General features: G+C 34.8%; 1 protein-coding gene across 2 annotated transcripts in view; it reads right to left on the bottom strand.

Moving 5' to 3' along the window:
* CEP128 (centrosomal protein 128) overlaps positions 1-22,995 on the bottom strand; it is a 117,064-nt gene that overhangs the window by 63,827 nt on the left and 30,242 nt on the right. For both annotated transcript variants that reach the window (XM_071557737.1, XM_071557738.1), the window contains exons 13-17: positions 21,492-21,652; positions 13,657-14,007; positions 10,218-10,868; positions 4,379-4,543; positions 1,325-1,498 (exon numbers count right to left, since the gene is read on the bottom strand). In XM_071557737.1, the coding sequence (XP_071413838.1) occupies positions 1,325-1,498; positions 4,379-4,543; positions 10,218-10,868; positions 13,657-14,007; positions 21,492-21,652 (1,502 nt within the window). The remainder of the gene's footprint in view (positions 1-1,324; positions 1,499-4,378; positions 4,544-10,217; positions 10,869-13,656; positions 14,008-21,491; positions 21,653-22,995) is intronic.

Below are 22,995 nucleotides of genomic sequence, written 5' to 3'. Positions count from 1 at the left end.
AACTTGCATGAAACCTTTTAGAAACCTTGCCAATATCTGGGCAGAGGAAAATATAGCAAAAAAAACCTTCTTACCTTTAAAAAAAAAACAACCAAAACATACCAGGCACCACAAAACTGTTTGTTTCCACATTAGATGTCTATTTAAAAATTCAGATTCAAAACTGGTTTAAGTTTGCCAGTGATTAAAAGTTAAGAAGGATAAATAAGAATTGTGTCAACAGGGATCTGCAAAACTTTATCCAGAAGCCAAAGACTCTGCGTGAGATAGGAAGCAAGTCCAAGAAGCCATGGTTCAATGATCAAGAATCTGGCAACTACAGTAGATCACAAACACTTCATTAAAAAAAAGACTGTAAGAATACAGAGGAGAAAGCTTGTTTATCAAATACATTTTCTTAGAATTCTCATCTGATTTTGTGGTGCAACATCCCAGTTCCATACTTAAGTGGAGAACTAGTGAAAAGTTCCTATTTCAAAAGCAGCCCAGCCCAGTCAAGTGATCAGGAACCACAAAGTATCCTCTGTTTCAATAACAAGTCAGAAAAATATGTAATCTGAGTGTACTCTGGGGTTACAGCTAAGGCTAAAAAGCCACTGGGTCAAGCACTTGTGAGTGCCCATAATGCTACCGAGTATGGCGATAAGCTGAGTCAGACTGCTTTGTTTATTCAATGTACAGTGTTGATTTAAGAGGATTAGTCATGTAGTCATGTGGAGGGAGAAGAGAGGTTTCTCTACCTGGTGAGCAAACAAGAATTCTCAGGAGGAAAGCTAGAGGGAGACAGGGATTGCAGAAGTAGTAGTAAAATAGCGGAAGAAAAAGTTACAGATAGCTACCAGTTTCTGAAAATTTGAGTCTGAGTTTTCTGAATATAAGGACTTGCTCCCTAAAGGAGGAGGTTATAAATTCTTTTCATTTCCAGCATTTACTTCTCTACTTGAAAGACAAAGCATCTAAATGATTTTTTTAAAAAACCTTTCTTTCATTTCCCTCCAATTTTAAAAGCATTTTAGATCTTCCTTGGGTACTTCCCAACTCTAGGAACATGGCCTAGGAAAACCTGCCTCAAAATTCTGGCTGCTGTAAAGTAAGGAGAACTATTAAAATAAATGGCAAAAGAAAGTAGTACTGATAATACATGGACAAATCTTCCTCATATTCTAATGCGTAGCAATGTCACTCTCTACCAGCTAAACAGCCATAATTTCACCGTTCACAAATTATATATACAGTTAAATGATAGGTGACAACAATGAATACAAGTTCTGCTACAAATTTCATCAATAACAAAATCTGCAGCATAATCAAAACTTAGAATTACTTTGAATTGCTCCATGGAGTCCCGAGAAAAGATTTTACACGCAGAATCAATTTCCCTTCCAATGATGGAGAGAATGGATTGCTGTTCCATTTCTAAGTGACGCAGCTGATCCTTAAACTGCAGTCTGGCCTCACTCATCTTTCTTAAATGATCTTCATTGCTGATCTGTTTTTCCTGGAGTGAAAGAGGAAAAACAAAACAAAGAGAAATTACTCCATTAGTAATATAACCTACATCATTAGCAATGTATCTTTCCATCTTATAATCACACTGTACTCACTCATGCAAAGTTCAATTCCTTGTCATAGAAAAATAACACCTTCTAAGAGCACTCATAAGTTCCTCTCTTGATTCTCATTATTATCTTGCAAATCAGTTATGAAGAAATTGCTACCAAGTACAAACTCAACTATCATAAAGCTTACTTTCAGAGTCAAAAACATACATTCTATTACAAATCCCCTTCTCACGTGTAGAAAGCAAGCCCATAATAAAGATCTATTATTTTTTGCCATGAACCAGTTACAGGCATCTAATCTCTATCATCAGAAAAGAGATCCCTGAAGGTAAATTTTATAGGCAGGCAGTATGCTCCCAGGAAAACTACTCAAAGAATATCTCACAGGACAATGAGTAGCACTGAGGAAAGCATTTTATTTTACCATGTAATGTCAAAAAGTTCAATAAATATGCTCAATAAATATGTTTTTAAAATTAGATTCACTTTTTTTAGATTTATGAGAGAGCCACCATGTAAAACTGAACAAAACTGCTGTTGGATTATACAAAATATTGAACTATGTATTGCAATTAACATTAAAATAAAACACTTATCTTGAGAGAAAAAGTGAAATTGAAACAAACCTGCCTACTGCTGAGATTAGGATGTAATGCAGCAAAGGGCAAACACTTGAACTGCCACATTTCAGTGTGTGCAAGTGCACCAAGAATGGTGAGAAGAGCAAGAATGATTTTGAATTTTGTTTTAATTGTGGACCTTCACAATGACAAGGTACAACTGTTTAAAGTGTATTTGTCAGAAATCTTCACACACTGCTCTTATAAGACACCAGTGCGGAGCTACATAAAGTCTAATACAAAAGTTCTGTGAATGCGATACATACGGAATCATAGAATTATTCGGATGTGAAAAGTACTCCAAGATCATTGAGTCCACTGCAAGTCCACCACTCCCAAGCACCACATCTACATCTTTTAAATAGCTCCAGGGATGGTGACTCAATCACTTCCGTGGGCAGCCTGTTCCAATGTGTGAATAAATTTTTCCTAATATCCAATCTAAATCTCTCCCGACACATCTTGAGGCTATTTCCTCTTGTCCTATTATTTGGTACTTGAGAAGAGACCAACAGTCTGCTTGCTACCTCCTTTCAGGAGGTTGTGAATATATATATATAGATATAGATATATAGATATGTATAGGTGTTACTTGTATTAGCAAAATAGGGGGTCTTAATATAGGTGATCTACAAATGTGAAAAACCCATACCTGATAAGCAGTCTGATTTTTTAAATTTAATGAATACAGAAATATTTGAGTTGTTACACAATATTTTTTCAAACTGAAGGAATCATAAAATTTTTTTCAAAGCACAGATTCTAATATTTCTTTACTATGAAAATGACAGTTGAAATAGCAGTTCTGAGCTACATCAGTATTCTTAAAGTAATAGGATTGCATTATATATGTTTCCAGTGTCACTATTCTATATTATCTCATTATTCATTGAACACAGTCCATCAGATGTCAAAGTTCTCTTCCAAAGACCAGGACTAAAACAGAATATATGACTCAGTATTTTATTCTTTAATTCTCATCTGCTTGATTTTTCTGAGTGTTGCCAACATTCTTTATCATTCTATGTCCAGAGCCTACAGGAAAAACAAAGTCACTCATGACTCAGAAAAGCTCAAAAGGAAAAAACCTGAACATTCTACCATTATTCTCTACCCCTTCATCTTTCCCAAAAAGAAAAAAAATTCCAAGCTATCTGTAATACCTATGCTTCTTTGAATTAATATGTGCACTAAGAACAGAATTATATTAAAAGTACAAAAGGCATGGAAAAGAAAAATAATTCTTTCGTAACACAATAGGCCTCTGCAATGCCACAACTGTATGCTGGTGAGACTTTTCAAGAGCTAATATTATTTCTCCCAATCCTAACACCCCTTTTGACAATCCACAATAAAATCACAATAGTAAATATTTCCTTAAGTTAAGCAATTAAGGCAATCAAGTAGAACTCTCCATCTGCATTTACCTTCAGATGTTGAGATCACAGGATTGTATGCTTAAAAGATTGTCCATTCTTTTTCAGTTCAGAGATAAAAGATCATCTTGATCTAAAAACTGTATCTTTCCAACATTAGGTAAGGTTGTGGCTAGTTCACAACTGACTACAGAAGCCTATGTGCATCCCTACAAACACATTTCCTGTATAGTAGTTACTATAGCACTAAAATGCCAAGCTAGAAAAAGCATATTTGATTTTTCATTTGAGGTACTTTTTATTAGTCTCACAAGCCGAGCTTTTAAATAAGTTCCTAATAGTTTAATAAGCTAAAGAAATGCCAGGCTTGAGATTTTTCTATCTTCATATTTCAAAAAAACCAAAAATCCTCCCTCCCAACATAAGTTAGAATTTGTTTTACTGTGCTTACACTCCTTATCTACTTCAAATTAGCTCTAAATGATTTATATCTGCATTGAAACTTTAAGAAAACCGTGAAGACAACTAGAAGTTGTAGGTTAAACATTTGCTAGTTACCGATCAGGCAGGAACAGGATTTATATTTTAAGTCCTAAATAGTATCAGTGAATCTTTGGAGTCAAAGTTCATAATTGAGCCAAAGTAGTTTTGACTTCTTTCATTTATATTGAAACTGTGTACTATGGTATGACTGGGTATACTCTTTAATACATACATGTATTTTTTTTTAATTTAAATTTACCATCTATTTCTATAATCCATCATTTAGCTTAGGTATTTATCAGCAAAGAGGCCAACGGTTAAAACAAGTTAACTTTACCTTTTTCTCTAGTTCTTGTTTTACAAACTCACATTTCCGTTTTAGTTTTATATTTTCTTCTTCATTTTGGGCTAATTCTTCTGTCAATTTATCACACTCAACTTTTATCTTCTCCAGCTGTCGACACTGAGTCTTGACTATGTTTCTCTCTTCTGAAAGTTCCCTCTGATGGTAAAGGGAAAACAGATTACAAAGTCACTCTGTGCGTTCTTTTAAAACACACCCAGACTCTGAAGTTTTAAACCAGTGAAAGACTGTTACTGAATGATAACTCCATTTAATTTTTCTATATTTAGGTTAAGTGCAATCACTTCTCTGAACATGGCAAATATGTATCACAAATTGCAGAACCATAAAGTGTTTTAAAAGCAGTAAATAGAAGTCTCAGATTCTGCATTTCAACTCTGTTACACTCATCAGCTTACATCACATTGAGAATCCTAGTATTTATACAACTTTTCCATTACTGAAATAATTTGGAATCAGAAAGTCTAAACTATCATTTCATTTTAAGAACTAATACTAAATTTATATCTGCAGGGAAACAACTGCAAAGATTTAGTATTTTCAATTTCTAAAATTGTGTCAGTTTAATGCTATTATTGCGTGGATTCAATGCTAGTCATGAAAACACTACAGAGAAAAATGAAAAAAAAAACATTTAAGGGCCTTGAAAACCCTATCAATGAGTGAATAAAGTATATTTTTTTCCAGTGGAAAAGATAACTGACTGAGAATGACAGACTTGAGAAATTCTCTAGAATACCTGGAAAATAATTTTTTAAAAAAGAAGCAAATTAACACCTATATTACTCAAAACCAATTTCACATGAGTTGTGGGATGCAGTTACACACAAAAATAAACCTGCAAAGTAAATTCCTTTCTGAGGAAAAGCAAAAATTCTATTTCCCAATTATACTGTAAATATTACTTCTATGAGGATGAAAGCTGAGGAGAGAGGTTTTATGAGTTAATTTAAACACCAAAGTTAACAGAGTACAAAAACTCTTCCAAAGGAAAATTCAAGAAAGAACTTTGGCATCCAAGGTCTACAAAGACTTACAACCACAAAGACAAGCCTGCAATGCTCAAAACATTTTCCATGAATATGCTTATAAAAACCAACTTTTCAGTTCTTACTAAAGGTAATTGCATTATGTCTATGCAGATAGAAACGATCCAAGAAGAAAATTCCTCACTTGTATTACTTTTGAGACACAATGGAGAAAGTTAATTTTTATTAATTTTCAGTATGGATAAGGCAGATGTGACCAAAATTTAATTTAGCTTTATTGAACACAATTTCCACATCTGATTATCTTCAGATTAAAAGGAACTACACACTTGGAAAATGTATAGAAAAAATTAAAAAATAAATACACACACATAAAGATTTTTATATGTATAGATACATAACTCTAAAAAACCTTAAAGATTAATACTTCAGATAACTTCAATACTGTCAGGCATGAGGACATTTTGTATGTTATCATTCTAAGACAACAAGGATATTTTTAAAGTAACCAAGAGTATGCAGTAAATATTAGGGGATAGATTCAGAGTTTCTGAGCACAGAGCTGAATGGGGACCACCAGGCAAACCACCTTCCTGTGCCTAGTGTACCTATAATTTTACATAATAAATAAGACATCATAGAGGCATCAATGAGAAGCATTTAGGATGTTCGAGCAGAAACAGAATTAAAAGCTTAAGTACCAGAATCTCAGTGATGAAACAGAAAGATCCTTCTTAATACTGACATCTCATACGCAACTCTGTGTTCTCCTGTTCTATTGTATCATACAATATTCTTATGGTACCATTCACACTACCCAAAAAAATCCTTAACTACGGAGTATTTTTTCAATTCAGTACAGCACTACAGAAAACCAGGTACAAGTGAGGCAGAAAGTAGAGATAAGAGAGGGAAGAACAGTAAGGATCACAAGTCACCTCTTTTTATAATCTATGCAGCAGTTAGTCCTCTAATCACAGGGCTCTATACCCTTGATTTCCTGAAAGTAACTCATAAATGCAACCTCTTAAGTTTAAGGCCTTGGGTCCTACAAATACGTTAAATCTCCCTTTACACCTCAAGTTTCTCCCAACATACCTTTTTTTTAAAAAAGCTTTAGCTACCTGTGGATAGGTAATGCATATTCCTTTCCAAAAACAGTTACAAAGGTCGGATGAAGCTGAAGTATTAGGTCAAGATTATTACTGTAACAGTAAAAGACAATTGGTTGCTGGGCACAAAACCTTACATTAGCCTTAAAATAAAAAGGAGATAAAATGCATGTTAAGTTTACCTTAATTTAGAAGAAAAGTATGTCCATAAAATTGAAATCCAATTGCCACATAATGTTGAGGTTACAAAAAGTAACCAAATCACCTGCAGGATGACATGTTCTTATCAGATATCCCTACAGATGGATATGATTTTCTATTTTGTTTCACTGAGTTTCTCTATCAAGAGAATCTCGTGCATCATAATTTTGTGTACTTCTAAAAAAAGTTGCCTACTCTAATATCTTAAAAAATTCAACTCCCTCAAACTCTCTTCTCTAGAAAGATATATGTAGATTTAGGATTCTGGGAAAGTCATGGCACTGTAAATGAAATAAGGAAGTTAATTCTTTTACTATTATTTTAGGCTCAATTATCAATACCAGTATCAAGGCCCTTTCTGTAAGATTTGCTATTTCATAGAATACAGTCACAATCAACTAATTCTTGTATGACTAGCATCCAGAACACACTTCCCTTCTCTGCACTTGATATCAAAAGTACACTCTTAATTTCAGTTATTGTCGAAGAAAAAAACATGCATTTGGACAGACCATTTAAATGACACTATACACATTAAAAATTAAATCCTCAATGTTAACTACTGCTGTCAAAATATTCTGTTTTAATGATCCTTCCACTATCAGCTATCAAGGGGTTTTTTTTATTGCTGTCTTCATTACATGGTTTCTGTATTACCAACTGACTAAGAATTATTGTCAATTATTATGCCACGAATGATAGATTAAATAACTAAACATCCTTTCTAAGTAATGTCAATTCATAACTGCAAAATACGTGGAAAAGATGCATTATTAACTAGTATATTTGTAAGAAGAGAAAGGAAAAATATGCATGTATTACTTAAGATGAAGTAGACTATGAACTACTTAAGCTTTGATTAAGGATTTTATAGCTATTTTTTATGGTTAAATTGATAGAATTTTTTGACATGAACAAATTTGTAATTTAAGGGGACCTAAGGGAAAAGCATATTTACAGTGCTTCAGAAGTGTTCTTCTAATATATTGGTAATTTAGAACTTACCTGGAAAACTATCTCTTCCATTAAAATTACTATAAAATTTATTATTATTACTATAACATACATCTACGTACATAGTAAACCATGTAATCAAAATTGCTTCAGTAGAAGCTCAATGTATAACTTATACAACTGTTGGCAGTTAACTGTGCAGTTTAGTCCACTTCAACTTCTCAGTTTTATTCAGACCACTTACAGCCACCAAAATGCTCATTTTCTTTCCAAAGCAATAGCTATGTATCAGAACAAACTAAAGACATTAGCTTGCTTCTTCATGAATTAAATGCTATATTTCATCATTTACTATATGAACACTTTTCTGAAAAATTGTACAGAGATGAGTAATTCTAAAACAATTTGAAATAGAAAAAGCTATCAAAATTAACCTTAGCAGATATTACACATCAATACTATTCACATTCTGAAAGTATTTCCAGATACAATGACAGTCTGCATCATGCAATTTAAACATCTTAGAACCATAGAATGGTTTGCGTTGAAAGGGCCATTAACAATCATCTACTTCCAATTCTGCTGCCAAGGGCACGCACACCTACTAGACCAGGGGGCTTCTCTGGGAAACATGTTCCAGTGCCTCACCACCCTCATAGTAAAGAATTTCTCCCTAGCATCTAATCTAAACCTACCCTCTAGGTTTGAAGCCATTTCCCCTTCTCCTTTCATTACATGCCGTTGTAGAATGACTCTCACAATCTTTCCTCTAGGCTCCTATCAGGTACTGGAAGGCTGCAATTAGGTGACCCCAAAGCCTTCTCTTTCTCAGGCTCAATTCTCTCAGCTTTTCCTAATAAGGGAGGTGCTTCATCCCCTTAATCATCTTGGTGACCCTCCTCTGGACCTGTGTCAACAGGTCCATGTCCTTCCTGTGCTGGGTACCCCAGAGCTGGATGCAGCATTCCAGGTGGAGTCTCACAAAAGCAGAGCAGAGGGGCAGCCCAGCTCTCTCAGACTGCTGGTCACAGTTCTGTTGGTGTAGCCCAGGATACAATTGGCTTTCTGGGCTGCAAGTGCACATTGCTGGGTCATGTCCAGCCTTTATCCACCCGCACCCCCAAGTCCTTCTTGGCAGCTCCCAATCTGTTCATCCCCCAAGCCTGGATTGATGCTGGGGGTTGCCCTGACCCATGTGCAGCACCTTGAACTTGATCTTGTTAAACCTCATGAGGGACCCATGGGCCCTTATCTTGAGCTTGTCCAGGTCCCTCTGGATGGCATCCCATCCTTCAGGTGTGGCAACTCCACCACTCAGCTTGGTGACATTTGCAAATTTGTTGAAGGTGCATTTGGTCCCTTCACCTACATCATTAATGAAGATATTTAGTAACACTGGTCCAAATACAAAGCCCTGAGGGACATGACTTGTCACTGATGACTTTTGTGACTCTGAGCCATTAACCACTACCCTCTTGATGGAACCATCCAGCCAATTTCTTATTCACCTACCAGCCCACCCATCAAACCCATCCCTCTCCAATTTAGAGAGAAGGATATGGGTATAGGAGCAGAAGACTTCTGGAAGACATATCAAGGAGTGAGAGCTTTTGCTTCCAGGGCAAAACTTTTATGTGGGAAGGAATTCATTCTCACGCAGGGTGTTTTCTTTATCTGTCTGCCCAGAGGTACCTTCCTTGCTGCAAGTGACCAAATTCTCATAGGCGGCCAGGCAGGCCATAAAGCCCAGGGGAGAAATCAGCCTGGGGTTTCAGTGCACAAAAAGGTGTTGTTATGAAAGCACCAAAATGGGTTTCTGCCTTTGCCTTCTCAGCCAGCTATACTGCAAAGTTCTCAAATGTTAAAATAATTTTCTTCAAAACTTTAGCCACAGCCTAGTGCCTGGGGTTACCTGCATGTATATCAAGTCTTACAGCAGGGGACTATTTTAAAGATTTTACAGACGTCTAGATAAGTTACACCTGCAGGCCTTCCCTTGTCCACTGATCAGACCATTCCATCCCAGAAGGTCACTAGTTTGGTCAGGCAGGACTTGCCCTTGGTGAAGTCAGGCTGGCTGTTCCAGATCATCTCCTTGTCCTTCATGTGCCTTAGCATAGCTTTTAAAAGGACTTGTTCCATGATCTTCTGAGGCATGGAGGTGAGAATGACAAATTAGTAGTTCCCAGGATCCTCCTTTCTACCCCTTTTAAAGATGGGGACAACGTTACCCTTTTTTCTCAGTCACCTGAGTCTTCACTTGATTGCCATATTACATTAAACATACATAAAACATTACAGCCTCATATATTTTCTTCTATCGTGATCTCAGACATACCTGTTGCACTACTTTTGAACTAAGATTTTGACCTAAAACTGATACTGTTATGTTTTTTTACCCTGAACCTTAAACTTTTTGGATGGCCTGCAATAAAATGTGTGTAAAGTGCTTTTAAGCCCTTAACTTATTACCTTCATCATTCAATGTTGGGGAGGTGTGGGGTGAATGAATGAAGGGAGGGGAAGTCTGACATTGGAATTCTTCACAATAAGTACCTTTAGCATTCTAATTTGAGACTCTGCATCATCCTTTTCTTGTTTAAGAAGCTTCATGAGTTCTTGAACATTTTGTTCATGTTTGAATTTGACATTTTTTAACTCTGATCTAAGATCTGCCAGCTCCTGCTGCTGAACTTCTCTTTCCATCTTCAGCTGCCTATTAGCTGAAGTCATCTCTTCATGCTTAGATTCCTGCTGTTTCTGGAGATCTGAGAGGCTCTTAAGCAATCCCTTTTTGACTTTCTCCTCTTCTGCTATTTTGTTTGTTAGTTCCACGCGTACGGAGCTTAAATTTTTTATATCTGCTTGCATTTCTAAGAGGCGTTCTTGGTCTTTATTATGGATCAAGTTAATAGTTGCAAGTTCTGTCTTCAAGCGCTCCTTCTCAGCTTGCATTTGATTTTGTAGAAAGACTTTCTTTTTCAACTCATTCTCCAATTTTTTTACAGTATCTTGAACTTCTCTGATCTCTTCTTCAAGAGATGCCTTGTGCGACTTCATTTCATTCAGTTTTACCTCCTTACAGTGAAGGAGTTCGTCCTGCTGAGCTCTCTTTGTAAGCACATCATTCAGCTCCTTACGGAGGTTTTCTATTTGGTCTGCAGCTGAGAGAAGCTGACTTCTGAGATCATCCTTTTCTTTGAGGGCCTAGGATATAGGGAAAAGAAATTAATTTTGTTATAAAGTAATTAAAGATAGTTGTTGGATGGATGTCCTTAGACGTTAGGAATGTCCAAGGAACAATTAACATACTCTGTTCTGTGAAAATACAAAATTTTTGCTTACTATGAACACAGTTCAAAAGGATTCAGTGTTTACATTTAAACACAGAACATGTGTGATCTCACACTTGCACTTGTCCTTAAATTATCTAGCCTCCTAAGCAGGGATAGTTTTGCTTAATTCCCTGTTTCTCACATGCTCTCTTAGCAGACTGAGAAGTGTTTCTTTACTGGTTCCTCCAATCAGCAAGATGGAGCAAATGAGGTAATACAGTAACACAGCAGAATACAGGGAGGATTATTGGTCACACCCCCCTTATCTATAGATCCATGCCATGTGCTGACTTATTTTGTTTACTTTCTAAAATATTACATATGAAGAATACCAACTTCAACCTATTTTGAAACTATGTGGAGTAGATGAATTAATAGCAGTTAAAAGCTTGGTTCACTCATGCATCAAAGTCAAGAAATGAAGATGTCACCTCCAAAATAAAAATCAGTCAAATGTAAGACAAATCCCACTGTTTTCCTCAGGAGCTTAAGGGTTTGGGTATTTTTTCCAACACTGATTTATTTTATGTTAAAAATACCACAGAATCACAGAATGGGTAAGGTAGGAAAAGACCACAGAAGGTCAGCTGGTACAACTTCCCTGCTCCAGCAGGGTCATCCTAGAGCACATTGTACAGGATTGCATCCAGACAGTTCTTGAATATCTCCAGTGAGGGAAACTCTGCAACCTGTATGGGCAATCTGTTCTGACGTATCACAAACTACTGGACTCTTTAAACTCTTTTAATAAATTTCATACTGAATTTTGCTAAGTATTTCCCCTAAATCCACAATCAATATCCATTTCTGGATATAGCAAAATTACTTTAAATAATCCAGAATAAAATAGCAATCCGTGTTGAAAGTGTGCAGATTAAAAATAATTTAAAAATTTGCAATTACATCAAGAATAAGAAATGCAAAGCAAAATCCAAAAATAATAAATTGAGGACATGGAGTGATGACCATCATGCTTCTTTTTCAGAAAAAAACTCAACCAAACAAAAAGACCTTCCTAAAACTGTCTTGTAATTCCAGTTGAAAGATCTGTCTAAAAAAACACCCAAATGCCAAAACAAAAACCCAGTAACATTTCTCAATAAAACCTGTGAGTAACTTGCTTTGAGTTTAAGTATGTTTCCTGCTTTCCATACTTCAAAGAAAATACATTCCAAAAGACACGAGATGTTAGAAATTCCACTGTCAACCAATATCAGGGACAATCACATGAGCAAGACTTTATCCAAACTATCCCAGTAACTCCAGAAGAATGACATCTAAACAATATTTCTATAGCCCATCCATTGTGTGCAAATATTTGGAACATCTCATAAAATTGCAGCCTATGATTACAACCCAATTTTGAAAATTTGCCATCACCCTGTGAAGTCCTCTTACAGAAATCAAAGATAACAGACTGCCATTTCTTCTTTTTCTTTACTATTTATTTTTACAGAATTTTGTCTCAGATGTTAACTGTCTGTATATTTCAAAGCTGCTTAAATTCTATTCATCTAGTGCCCTGAAGCTGTAATAAATGCTGCATCTAGATTGATTATATCCTCATATGGAAACTGTTTACAACTCTGTATTGAGAACATGAAATATTGTTTGTAATTTTTCCTCCTTCACAATGACACACAGTTCATTTGATATTACATATCCTCAAATAAAGAAACTTTCTTCACCATTGACAGTTACCTCAAATTTGTTGCCAAGATGGTGATGACTTTAAAAATTAGAATTAATACAGACAGTATTTCTTAAGCAGAGTTTAAAACAAAGTGGCTGCATTTAGTAATTGAATGTATTTGTCACATAAGAAGTGTAAAGTCCACATCAAGGTGTCTTATGTAACAAAGACAATTTCAATGTGGACAGCACTATCAAGTGCCACTACAAAGACCTGTCCATGCATTCACATGAACAGTCATTTCAGAACCTTTTGGAGATCTGCTTCTTATGCATAAAAATTTGCTTCTTTTTTTGCTTCTTATTTTCCATTTGATAGACACATGATTTCTAAATGATTCAGGTTTTCTTCCTTTTCTTAAAACCTCCATTTTCCAAAATTTCTTGAATGTTTGTGAACCTGATTTCGCCCAACAAGCACTTGGGCTAACCAATACAAGATTACTAAGGAATGAGTTGCTGTGGCAAATAATAATAAAAAGCAAAGAATATGATAGGCAAATCAGGAGAGAAAGAAACAGAAACTTTCAAAAATCTTACATTGTCCACTACATCAGATAGAGCATAAATTGAATGAGGGTTGTTACATAGTGAGTTCCTATTTTTTTAAAATAACATCATACTATTTTCTCAAAAATTTACTAAAAAATAAGCCAAGCTAATATTAATTGATAACTGAAAAGAAAACATAAAAGCAGCACAGAGAAATTTTCTTCTTTACAAGAAGAAAACTTTGCTTAAGAGACTAGAATAAATACAAGATAAAGAAGAGAATGTAGAAATCCATAAAAACTAAAAAATATATTGCCATCTATTAGTTGTCTTTTAGTTTACCAGAAAAATTGGTCCAGCACTTAAGGTGGAAGGCAGTTTAAGTCAGAGTTTGCATAAATAAACTCCTTATCTTCACTTCTAAAACAAATGGAAAGGATTAAAAAAAAACAAAAACAGAAAACAACCAATCTTACCTGACTATTCTTTTCCATCAGTTCTTTCATAGTTGCATTTTGTTTTTCCATCTCACGATTCAGTTTCTTACATTTCAGCTTCCACTGGCGGATGGCTTCCTGTGCTCTCACCTTCAGATCTTCTCTTTTTTTCTCCATCTCCAGCCTGAGTGCCTCTGAATGCTTGAATTCAGTCAGATACCGCTCTGCTTCCTTGGTGCTCTCTTCAACCTGTTGAGCTAACTCAGAAGACTGGAGTTCAGTTTGTCTACACCTATTCTCACAAGCCTTGTAGCAATTCTGTATCTCCTTTAGCTGGTCCAGCAATTTTTCCTGCTGCTTCTCCCTGTTTTCCAGGTCAGACGTTAACACCTAGAATCATCATAAGAAAATAAGAACATTCTGACTCCAAAGATATGCAATATAAGACCTTATTAAATCACACTTTTATCTATAATATGAATAGTATAAAATATCTGCTTGACTATCAACCTATCCTGTTAGCCTAGAGAACTTGCCCCTCTGCAATGGTGAAGAATTTCAATACAAGGCAAAACACATCATTGCTCTATCCTTTCTGCATTTGTTGCTCTTCTGGTTGTACTTTTCTATATTACGGGTTTGAGATGGAGTCAACAACCATATGTTATACACTATAGAAATAAGAAATAAATTAAAGATTAAAATGTAAGGAGATGAATGTAAAAGAGATGAGAGGAAAGAAGAAAACTGGAAAGGAAACAAAAGCATTCACCACAACCAAAGTAATCTACAGTATATGAGCCAGTTGCTACACAGTTTTATGCTGTTTGCTTTCATGAGAGCAACATGTTGAACAAGGGTGTACTTGAAAGCACTGACTACAAAGGGAATACAGCAGCTTGGTAGATGTTTCTAGAACAAAGTGCAAAGATGTTTGAAAATGTAGCAAGCATGTAAGAGTCTTTCAATAATGACTTAAATTGAAACTATTATTTAAAACAGTTAAAAATAACAAGTGCTGCCTTTCTCAAATAATATTCTCAACATAGTCTCATAATCAACTCAGGAAAACTATTCTTCCTACACCTTGTGCAAGAACATTTTCAGAAATCAGTTATTGAAGCTACACTAGTAGCAAAACTGTATTTTACTAAGATCATCACGCAGAAATTCATGTCAGTATTCTGTATTTTGGGCATATTTAGACTGCTTTCATACCATTCAGTATTTTCATTAATGACAGATTAATTCGATAAACCTGATATAGAGTGAGAAATATTATCAAGCTTCAAGGGACTGACCACTTTAGAGAAGAGGATTAGATTTCAGAATGACTGAAAAAAATGCAGATGTACAGACAAAGATGTAAGTCAAGTGTAGCAGAAGCTAAAAATAGTCTGATAAAACACAGTCAGATCTTAACATTTACCCTTCCACAGATTTTTCTAAAATGAGGGATCATTTCTTCAGTCATGTGATTATAAATAATATTATCACTTCTCATTTCATTACTATCTAAAGACACCATAGCGGATTTCAGCCTAAACTGATGTACTACTCAGCTCTGCATCATTAAAAAAATATTTATTTATATACAATTTCTCCAGAGAATACACTTCATTAGTAGAAGTACAGCCTCTGCAGACTTTTTAATTAAATGAGTCTAAGCTTAAAAACAGAACACAACGTCCAATGAACTGTAAAAATTCATGTTATTGTGTAGAAGCAAATCAATCTCCAATTTATTGATTTATGGTATAATAAAAAAGAGGAACATTTGTTTTAGATATTTACCATGAAGCATAACTAACTTATCAACATGAGCCATTTGCATGAGGAGGAACAATTAATTTTGACATGGATGTACCAATATAAATGTGAATTTTAATGTTTCGTGTTTACAATATGTGTAAATCTTAGCCAATAGTTTGTACTTTGCTTAGAAAAGTTAAGCCAGCACAGACCCAACAGCTGAAATCAGAAGGAAAACAGCAGCATAGCAAGTCAAAACGTCATGCATCCTTCCCTGTAAGGCAAGAGGATAGAGCAACAGAGGTCCTCCACACTCCATTTTTGTAATAGCATAACAGGGGTCCTAAATGTACTCACCTGTACTTTTAAATTCCTCGTTGACATATGATAAACATGTGTACCTCAGTGTTAATATATATGCAGTAGTCAAAATTCTGTCTAACCTATAAGGACTTGCACTACTGGTATTTAAAATACTAAATAAGCAACTTTTAAGATATGGTCACAAAAATAAGAAAGTAAAAAAGCTGATATGAAATTACAATTATCATCTATACACAGAGAGATGGGCTTCCCAAAAAGTAGAAAGACTTTTTCCAGGTATGGCCTATACATATATTCACGAGGGGAACAGACACAGACAAGCACTATCTGTTAGAGGGGGTTTTTTGCTTCAGTATCTGTAAAAGCATACTTCAAACCTCCCTGTCTACCTACAGAGTTTAAGTGTCTACAAAAAACAAAGATTATGGTCATGCCTTTTGGTTCCTTGTTAAAACCTCAACATAAAATCCCGATCAGGATGACTGATTGCTTACAATTTTCAAGGAAACTTTTCTAACAGAACAGTTACAAGAAATCACCGCTGTCATTATTTGCCTGCACACATCAACCTTTTGTTGATTTGAAGCAATCCTTTACAACAATGAACATCTAGATGTCTTCAGAACCATCTTAAAGCTCACTGTTTTCAGTTAATGACAGGAAACAACAACAGCCAGTAAAGAATACCTTGCTAAATACGGTTCAGACAAACACAAGTCAGAAAATGACTGGTGACTACTTTTTGTGGAACTGTAGTTATTAGCAAATAGTAAGTTGTTAATACAACACATAAAGCTTCATTAAAGCTTCATTGCAGTGCCTATAGATGTGTTAGTGCTAAAGAAGTCAGAATTATCAAGGATCTCAGTCTCCATCTTTGTTTTGAGCACATGTTTTAACTTAGTGCTTGAAGTTGTGAGCAGGCCCATGTCCAGTGTAATGAGTCAGAAGATATCCTCTTTGGTTCTCTACCACTGAAGCTTGGACAACAAGCTCAATGTCACAACTGTATCTGTGCACATATTGTCAGGGGTTCCACTCAAGGAAGTGCCCTGAGCCTTGCAGGCTGCCCTTTTACTATGGCAGGAGAACCTGGCAGTGTGATGCTTACTTTAGACCCTGCAGAATCTACCTTGATTTTCACACTCCTATCTTGGCATTACCCTTCTAGGCAATTCAGAATGTAAATATTTTAAGGACTTCTACAACACAAGAATATAGAGATGTTGGGTGTTTTGGAGTTGTTTGTTGGAGTATTTTGTTTGCTTGTTTTAGTATTAATCTAATTTTCCTTTTCTCAGTTGTTACTGTAGTTAACAAGACTGAGATAATCTAAAAGAAAGTACAGGCAATTTCAGGACGTTGCACTTATTAGAAAAAGAAAAAACTACACTCCTTGGACACTTGAGTTTCTCTTCCAAGTGGCAAAATTACTAAGCATCTGATTCCAAAAAAATTCTACACAGATGACAAATTCTGCCCTTACAAATTAAATGCTTCAGATTCCAAGGAGTATCTAGTGTTTTCTGTGGCTCAAGGTCAGTCACACAGAACTTCTCTACATGAAACAGAAGTATGACAATATTATGTGACACACATTACAACAGTATGGAGGCTCTCCTGATAGAAGCAAATATTCAGAGCAGTTTGTTGGTACAATATATTGTGTATATAGAGAGCAATTGTTAGCATATTTTGCATTACAATTACTACAGAAAAAACTGATTGTGGTATATTATCTCTTCTCAGTCTTCACACAAGATGATTCTGGGTCTCAGTTTTTCTAATCTGATTAGTGTTATTTTCATAGTTCCACTGCTAACAGAACCAAGGGAAGGTATTAGAATATTCATGTCAACCCATTCACCACCAATATAACATCAAATACTCTCCTCCTGGATTTAATATCTGAAGATTTTTAGAAAAGATAATTATTTTTGTGCAACAGTTTAAAAATGTCATTAAGATGAGCTACTAAATCACGGGGGTGCAGATCCAGAGATCTGACTGCAAGAATTATTTTCAAAAGTGATTACAATGTTTGTATCAGTCCTCTGATTGCAACACCACCACAGACATTGCAATTGACAGGCTCTGGCTAGGGATGACACAGAACAGAAGTGATTAACAAAAACAGATGCAACATTTGCCTCAAGTGAAACCGTTGTGCATCTATTTTTCTAGAAATCCAATATCCCAGTATGTAATCTAGCTTTCAACTTTCATAAGAAACTGGAGTGAGAGAAAGAGGCTAACATTTTCCAGTTAAAGACTACTTGTTTATCTGAAATGTAAGCTAATCATTACAGGCATTAAACCTGTGACTCTATCACCTCTCGAGAAACTCCTGCAGTTTGGGCTTTTAGTCCCTAGTTTGACTGCTTCTGTCATACTTTTGCCCTGTATTTTTGATACCCAATTTAAAAACAGAATCACCATGAACTGCAAAACAGAATTCATCCTAGGTATAGAAAACATAACACATAGTGTATTCTATTCAGTGCAACATTCCCTAAAACTTGTGTGAAGATTTAAAATGCAAGTGAGGACGGCTCATTTGCTACAGTTTACAGAACTAATGCCTTATATAATAGTTATGAGTACGCATTCTATATCAATTGAAATACAGAAAGTCACACTTCACCTCACCAAACCAATTGATCAGTCACCTAATGAAGATCTTTGCCTATTTCTCCCTCATTTCTTTTCCTGCCCTATACCTCAGTAGTACAGTCACCTATTGCTATGCAACGATACTACTGTCCTTGAAAATGTTTTCAACAATTAACTATTGAATATATTATTCTCAAAATAATTTTTCCCAAATGCAGACCTCAGATACTAACTTACTATCACAATCTGATCTGCATCTCTCGCCAACGATAACGTATCTAACCCGTAAGGACCATTAATCCGTAAGATTTAGATTTTTCATGCAAGCATAAAATCTGTGAATTGAATAATCAAAGACAAATACATTCAATCAGTCAAAAAGTATATTCATTCAGTAAAAAATATGTTGCACAAAATCAACTTCTTTAAGTGATGCCTTCTCTATTTTTTTCCAAAGCTTGAACTGCTACTCTTTCCAACAGATAACCTTACACGTAAACACAAGATACACCAAAACCACCTTTCTCCCCCCACCCAGGTTGATATGTGATTTTAGAGAGAAAGTTTATCAAAGCAAATAGCATCTATATATCTTCACTCATTTTAAATTCATCTGGAGCACTATTTCAGTATTTGAACATTGACATGGCAATGCAGGCTGGTCTGCAGAAGTATTGATGTCTCCTATTTTGTAAAAATATCTTTAACTTTAGAAAGGTGTTACTTATTGATTTTCAGAAACCTTAATTGGCTCGTATAATGACAATAATTGGCTACAAGTTACATCTGTAGAAGAAGAAAAATTCATAAAAAGAATTTTAATGAGAATAGTAATCAATACTCATAAGACTGAAAGACTTATATTACTGAAGAATTCTAATATATAAACTCATCAATAATTTTCCTTCAGAAAATTTGAAACATTTTAACAAACTGTCTGATGTTATGCTGTACTGGACAATACTATGAGACTACTAAGACCTAATTAGAATGAAGAGGTAGTAAATAAATTTCACAGGAATAAGAGTCTAAAACCACTTATGAAGAAAGTAGGGCATTCCATCTTTATAATTTGCAGATTTTTCTTAGTCATAATAATTAGATCATAATAATCAACAATAACAGCCCCATATCTATACAGTTTCATGCAGAAAAATGTACTTAACATAGTTGTATACATTTGCAAGATCTCACAAAAGCATCATCCTCACATCAACTACAATAACTGAAATAAAACTTTTTTCTTTTAAATTTAAAATTTAGATTGAACTCACTTCTGAACATGAGTTTAAGAAAGTGTTTTAACCTTTTACTTCCTCTCCATTTTACATCACACTGTGATTTTATGGCAACTGTCAGGGACTAAAGGTATAACACACAACTGTAATTGTTGAAAACAATGACATTTAAATAAATCAAAAGAAATTTCTAGTATCACATGTACATCAGAGGCAAGCTAGATCCTCCCCACTAAACAAAGATAAATTACACCCAAGTCAAACATGACTGGTCACTTCCAACTGGGAACCACACTATCTGATAGGAGCAGCTGTTAGAACAGGCTTGACAAAATGCTTTGTTAGAACACAAGTTTAGAAATTCACATCCTTGCAGTCCTTGATGTCTCATTAAAAGAAAAACACACTAGCTATTTTCCTGTTAGTGCCTCTGCAGGAGAAAGGCAGTGGGAAGCAGATAAGAAGTACAAAGTATTTTCTGTTGAGAAAATGAGGGAAGTCAAAGATTTCTAACTCAGAGCAATGACAATGACCCCAACTGAGCACTCTCACATGAGTGTTTTCAGAGCAGGAAATTCACATAAGAAAATCATTCTGACCCTTAAGAAAGCATGTTCTACATGCAGAATTTAAAAGTAATTGGTTTTCTATGGGGTTTTATCCCATTAACTCCTGCCTCCAAAGAACTGGAATTTCTCAGGCCCCACAAAACAAAAATCAAGAACATTTTGGGTTAGTATGGAGCTGTATAGGTCAGCAAGAATACCAACGCTGGTGGGCATCAGGAAATAAGTTCTGCTTGTCTTACTCTCTAAAGAAGCACTCTAGGTCTTTTTAAACCTATTCAATGACCAAATTTCATAAAGCATGTGGGAACTTATTTTGAGATTGCAATTTTTTCAAAATATAATTTGATGCACTAATTTGATTTTAATCAGCACAGGAGTTGACAAGGTCAAAGACCAGTAGAAGTAAACTGAACAGTATAGTTCTGTAAATCTGTGAAAACAGAAAAAAATAACTTTCTGCATTTGAACTTCCGAAGTGACACATCATCATTTTAAAGATAAGTAACTTCACTGGAAAAATAGATACAAATTACAAAACCCCCTTGCTTACAGAATGTCCCAGTACAAGCCCAACAAAATGTAAAGTCTTTGAGTACTGAAGTAATACACACAGTTTTGAAAACAAACTCATTTCTCTGACAGTCATGAAAAAGAAGAAAATAGTTACTGTTCAGGCATCTTACTACCAAGGACAAATCTAGACAAGATCAAAAAATACAGAAATCTCCCATCTTAAATGAAAAGGCTACTACTACTTTTGTGGTAAAAGTCTTCTAACTAAAATTGCAGTACTAAAGCCTGCTTTTACCTTTTCACAGAGAATCATGTTAAATAGTGTGTGCTTATCATAAATAAGAATATTAACACTTACAATGATGATTATATTACTATACTGCATCTAATTGCTAATAAAACGAGAAGTTGTGATCTACTTCTGTTATTCTACTGCACTATCTTGTAGAAGAAGGTATCTCAGTTTTAAGTTAAACTTTAATTCTGAAGCATGATAGAAAGCGGAATAAAGAAGTGAGTACTGTCTTATAAAAGTAATTCCAAAACCCATTAATAATGATAATTGATAAAATGAGATCCCCCTTTCTTTGCAGATGGGAAAGAGAAGTAATCCAAACCATGAAATCACAGGCAATAGGAAACACCTTTTCTGGTATTAAGATGGAAGGGAAAAAACTCTGCAAACCCAAATCACCTTTCAAAATTATTTTCTCCATAAACAACAAAGAGCATAACAGTTAATCCTAGTTTTAAAGGTTAATCATAATGTATCATCTAAAGTTAAACAGATGAGAAATTATTTTTGAAATAAACAAAAAAAACCCTCAAAACACTACCAAACACAAAGTAACAAAAACCAACGCACCTGTACATGCATTACAAGCTGTGCTTTCTCCTTGTCCTTACGCTCTATGCATCTCTTTAATTCTTCTACCTCTGACATTACAGCATTATGACTCAGCTTTGCTTTAAGTTCCAAAATATGTTTCTCCAGATCTTGCTTCTCTCTCTCATATCTTTCAACTACTGCAAAACAGTGAGAACAGAGTAACAGACTCAGTAGAAACACTGACTTGTGGTAAATTAATTTTAACTCATTTCTCTTTTGGTAATTTTCTTCTTGAGACTATTCTATATCTATTGATTTTAACCAAAATATCTGAAAAATGGCTATACCTGTATCATAACCTCACAATCTTTTAATGAATGAGACAGTATTTTCCAGTCATTTCATAGAGGTTTTCTACTCTTCCCCACATACACACCTCACCCCCTGCAAAAAACACAATCACCCAAAATGCCAAAAAAACTGAGTAAAATAAAAAAGGATGAAAAAACAATGGGCAAGTTCTGATGTAAATGAAATTCGGCCATAAGCTTCAAGGCCAAGATTTTATCTCACCAGAGTAATGCCTCCTGATTTGGAAGTCAAATTATCTGTAAATGCTATGTCTGAATCCTACAACTACAACCAAAGTTTTCGATAATAGTAAGATATAAATTTCTTCAAACAAAAATGCAAAGGTTTTAATCATAAACAACTACTGGAGGTATTAAAAAAAAATCTCCATTTTTCTTCTTCCCATGTATCTTTGAAGAAACAGAAATAACACAGCCAGGTGAAACACAAGTGCAAAAATTATGTAAATACATGCATGCATGTTAATAGCTCCAGTATATTTTAATTTTCTTCTTATTTTTACAACCATCTTGATTTATTATTACATAATTAATGGGGAAATTAAAATATGCCCTCATTAACATGAAAGGCATATTGTTTCAAGTAAATTAACTTTTCAGTAGGGCATTAACTTGATTGGAGAAAAACTATGGAAATTATTATTTTATGTTACATTTCTGAAGCTAAGCCATGTACAAGATGTAGCCAATTTCCAGTGCTCCGTAGGAGATCTTTAAAACAGGGAGTCAGTGTCCTATTTTAAATACTAAGGTAATTCAGCAGCTGAAGTATGAAAATATAAGTCATTAGCCAAACCAATTAAACATTCACATAAATATTGGACTTGGAGTCACTATTCCTGTATTATCCTGAGTAATCCATTTCTATGTTAATGAGGAGAAAGATAAAGACTTTCTCTAATGCCTTTTTGATTATGTTTGAAAGGTTTAAATACATATAGATAACTAACAATTAAGACCTTGCTAAAGTGGTAATTTAAGATGCAATTATATCTTGAAATTGCTTACAGTATTTTTCTTCTAAATAAAATTATTCCAAATCTAAAATTCCAACACACTGCAAACAGAAGCCTCGACTGCATTACACAGGAAAATTTACTTAACCCCTGAGGAACATCATGTTCCTTTGAAATTCTAACAGAAATTCCTTAGCCTTATTAACCCCTTAG

Source organism: Pithys albifrons, chromosome 6, assembly GCF_047495875.1.
Source record: "Pithys albifrons albifrons isolate INPA30051 chromosome 6, PitAlb_v1, whole genome shotgun sequence".
NCBI lineage: Eukaryota > Metazoa > Chordata > Aves > Passeriformes > Thamnophilidae > Pithys > Pithys albifrons.
The sequence above is the reverse complement of the archived record's forward strand: the minus strand, read 5'-3'. Positions and strand labels throughout refer to the sequence as shown.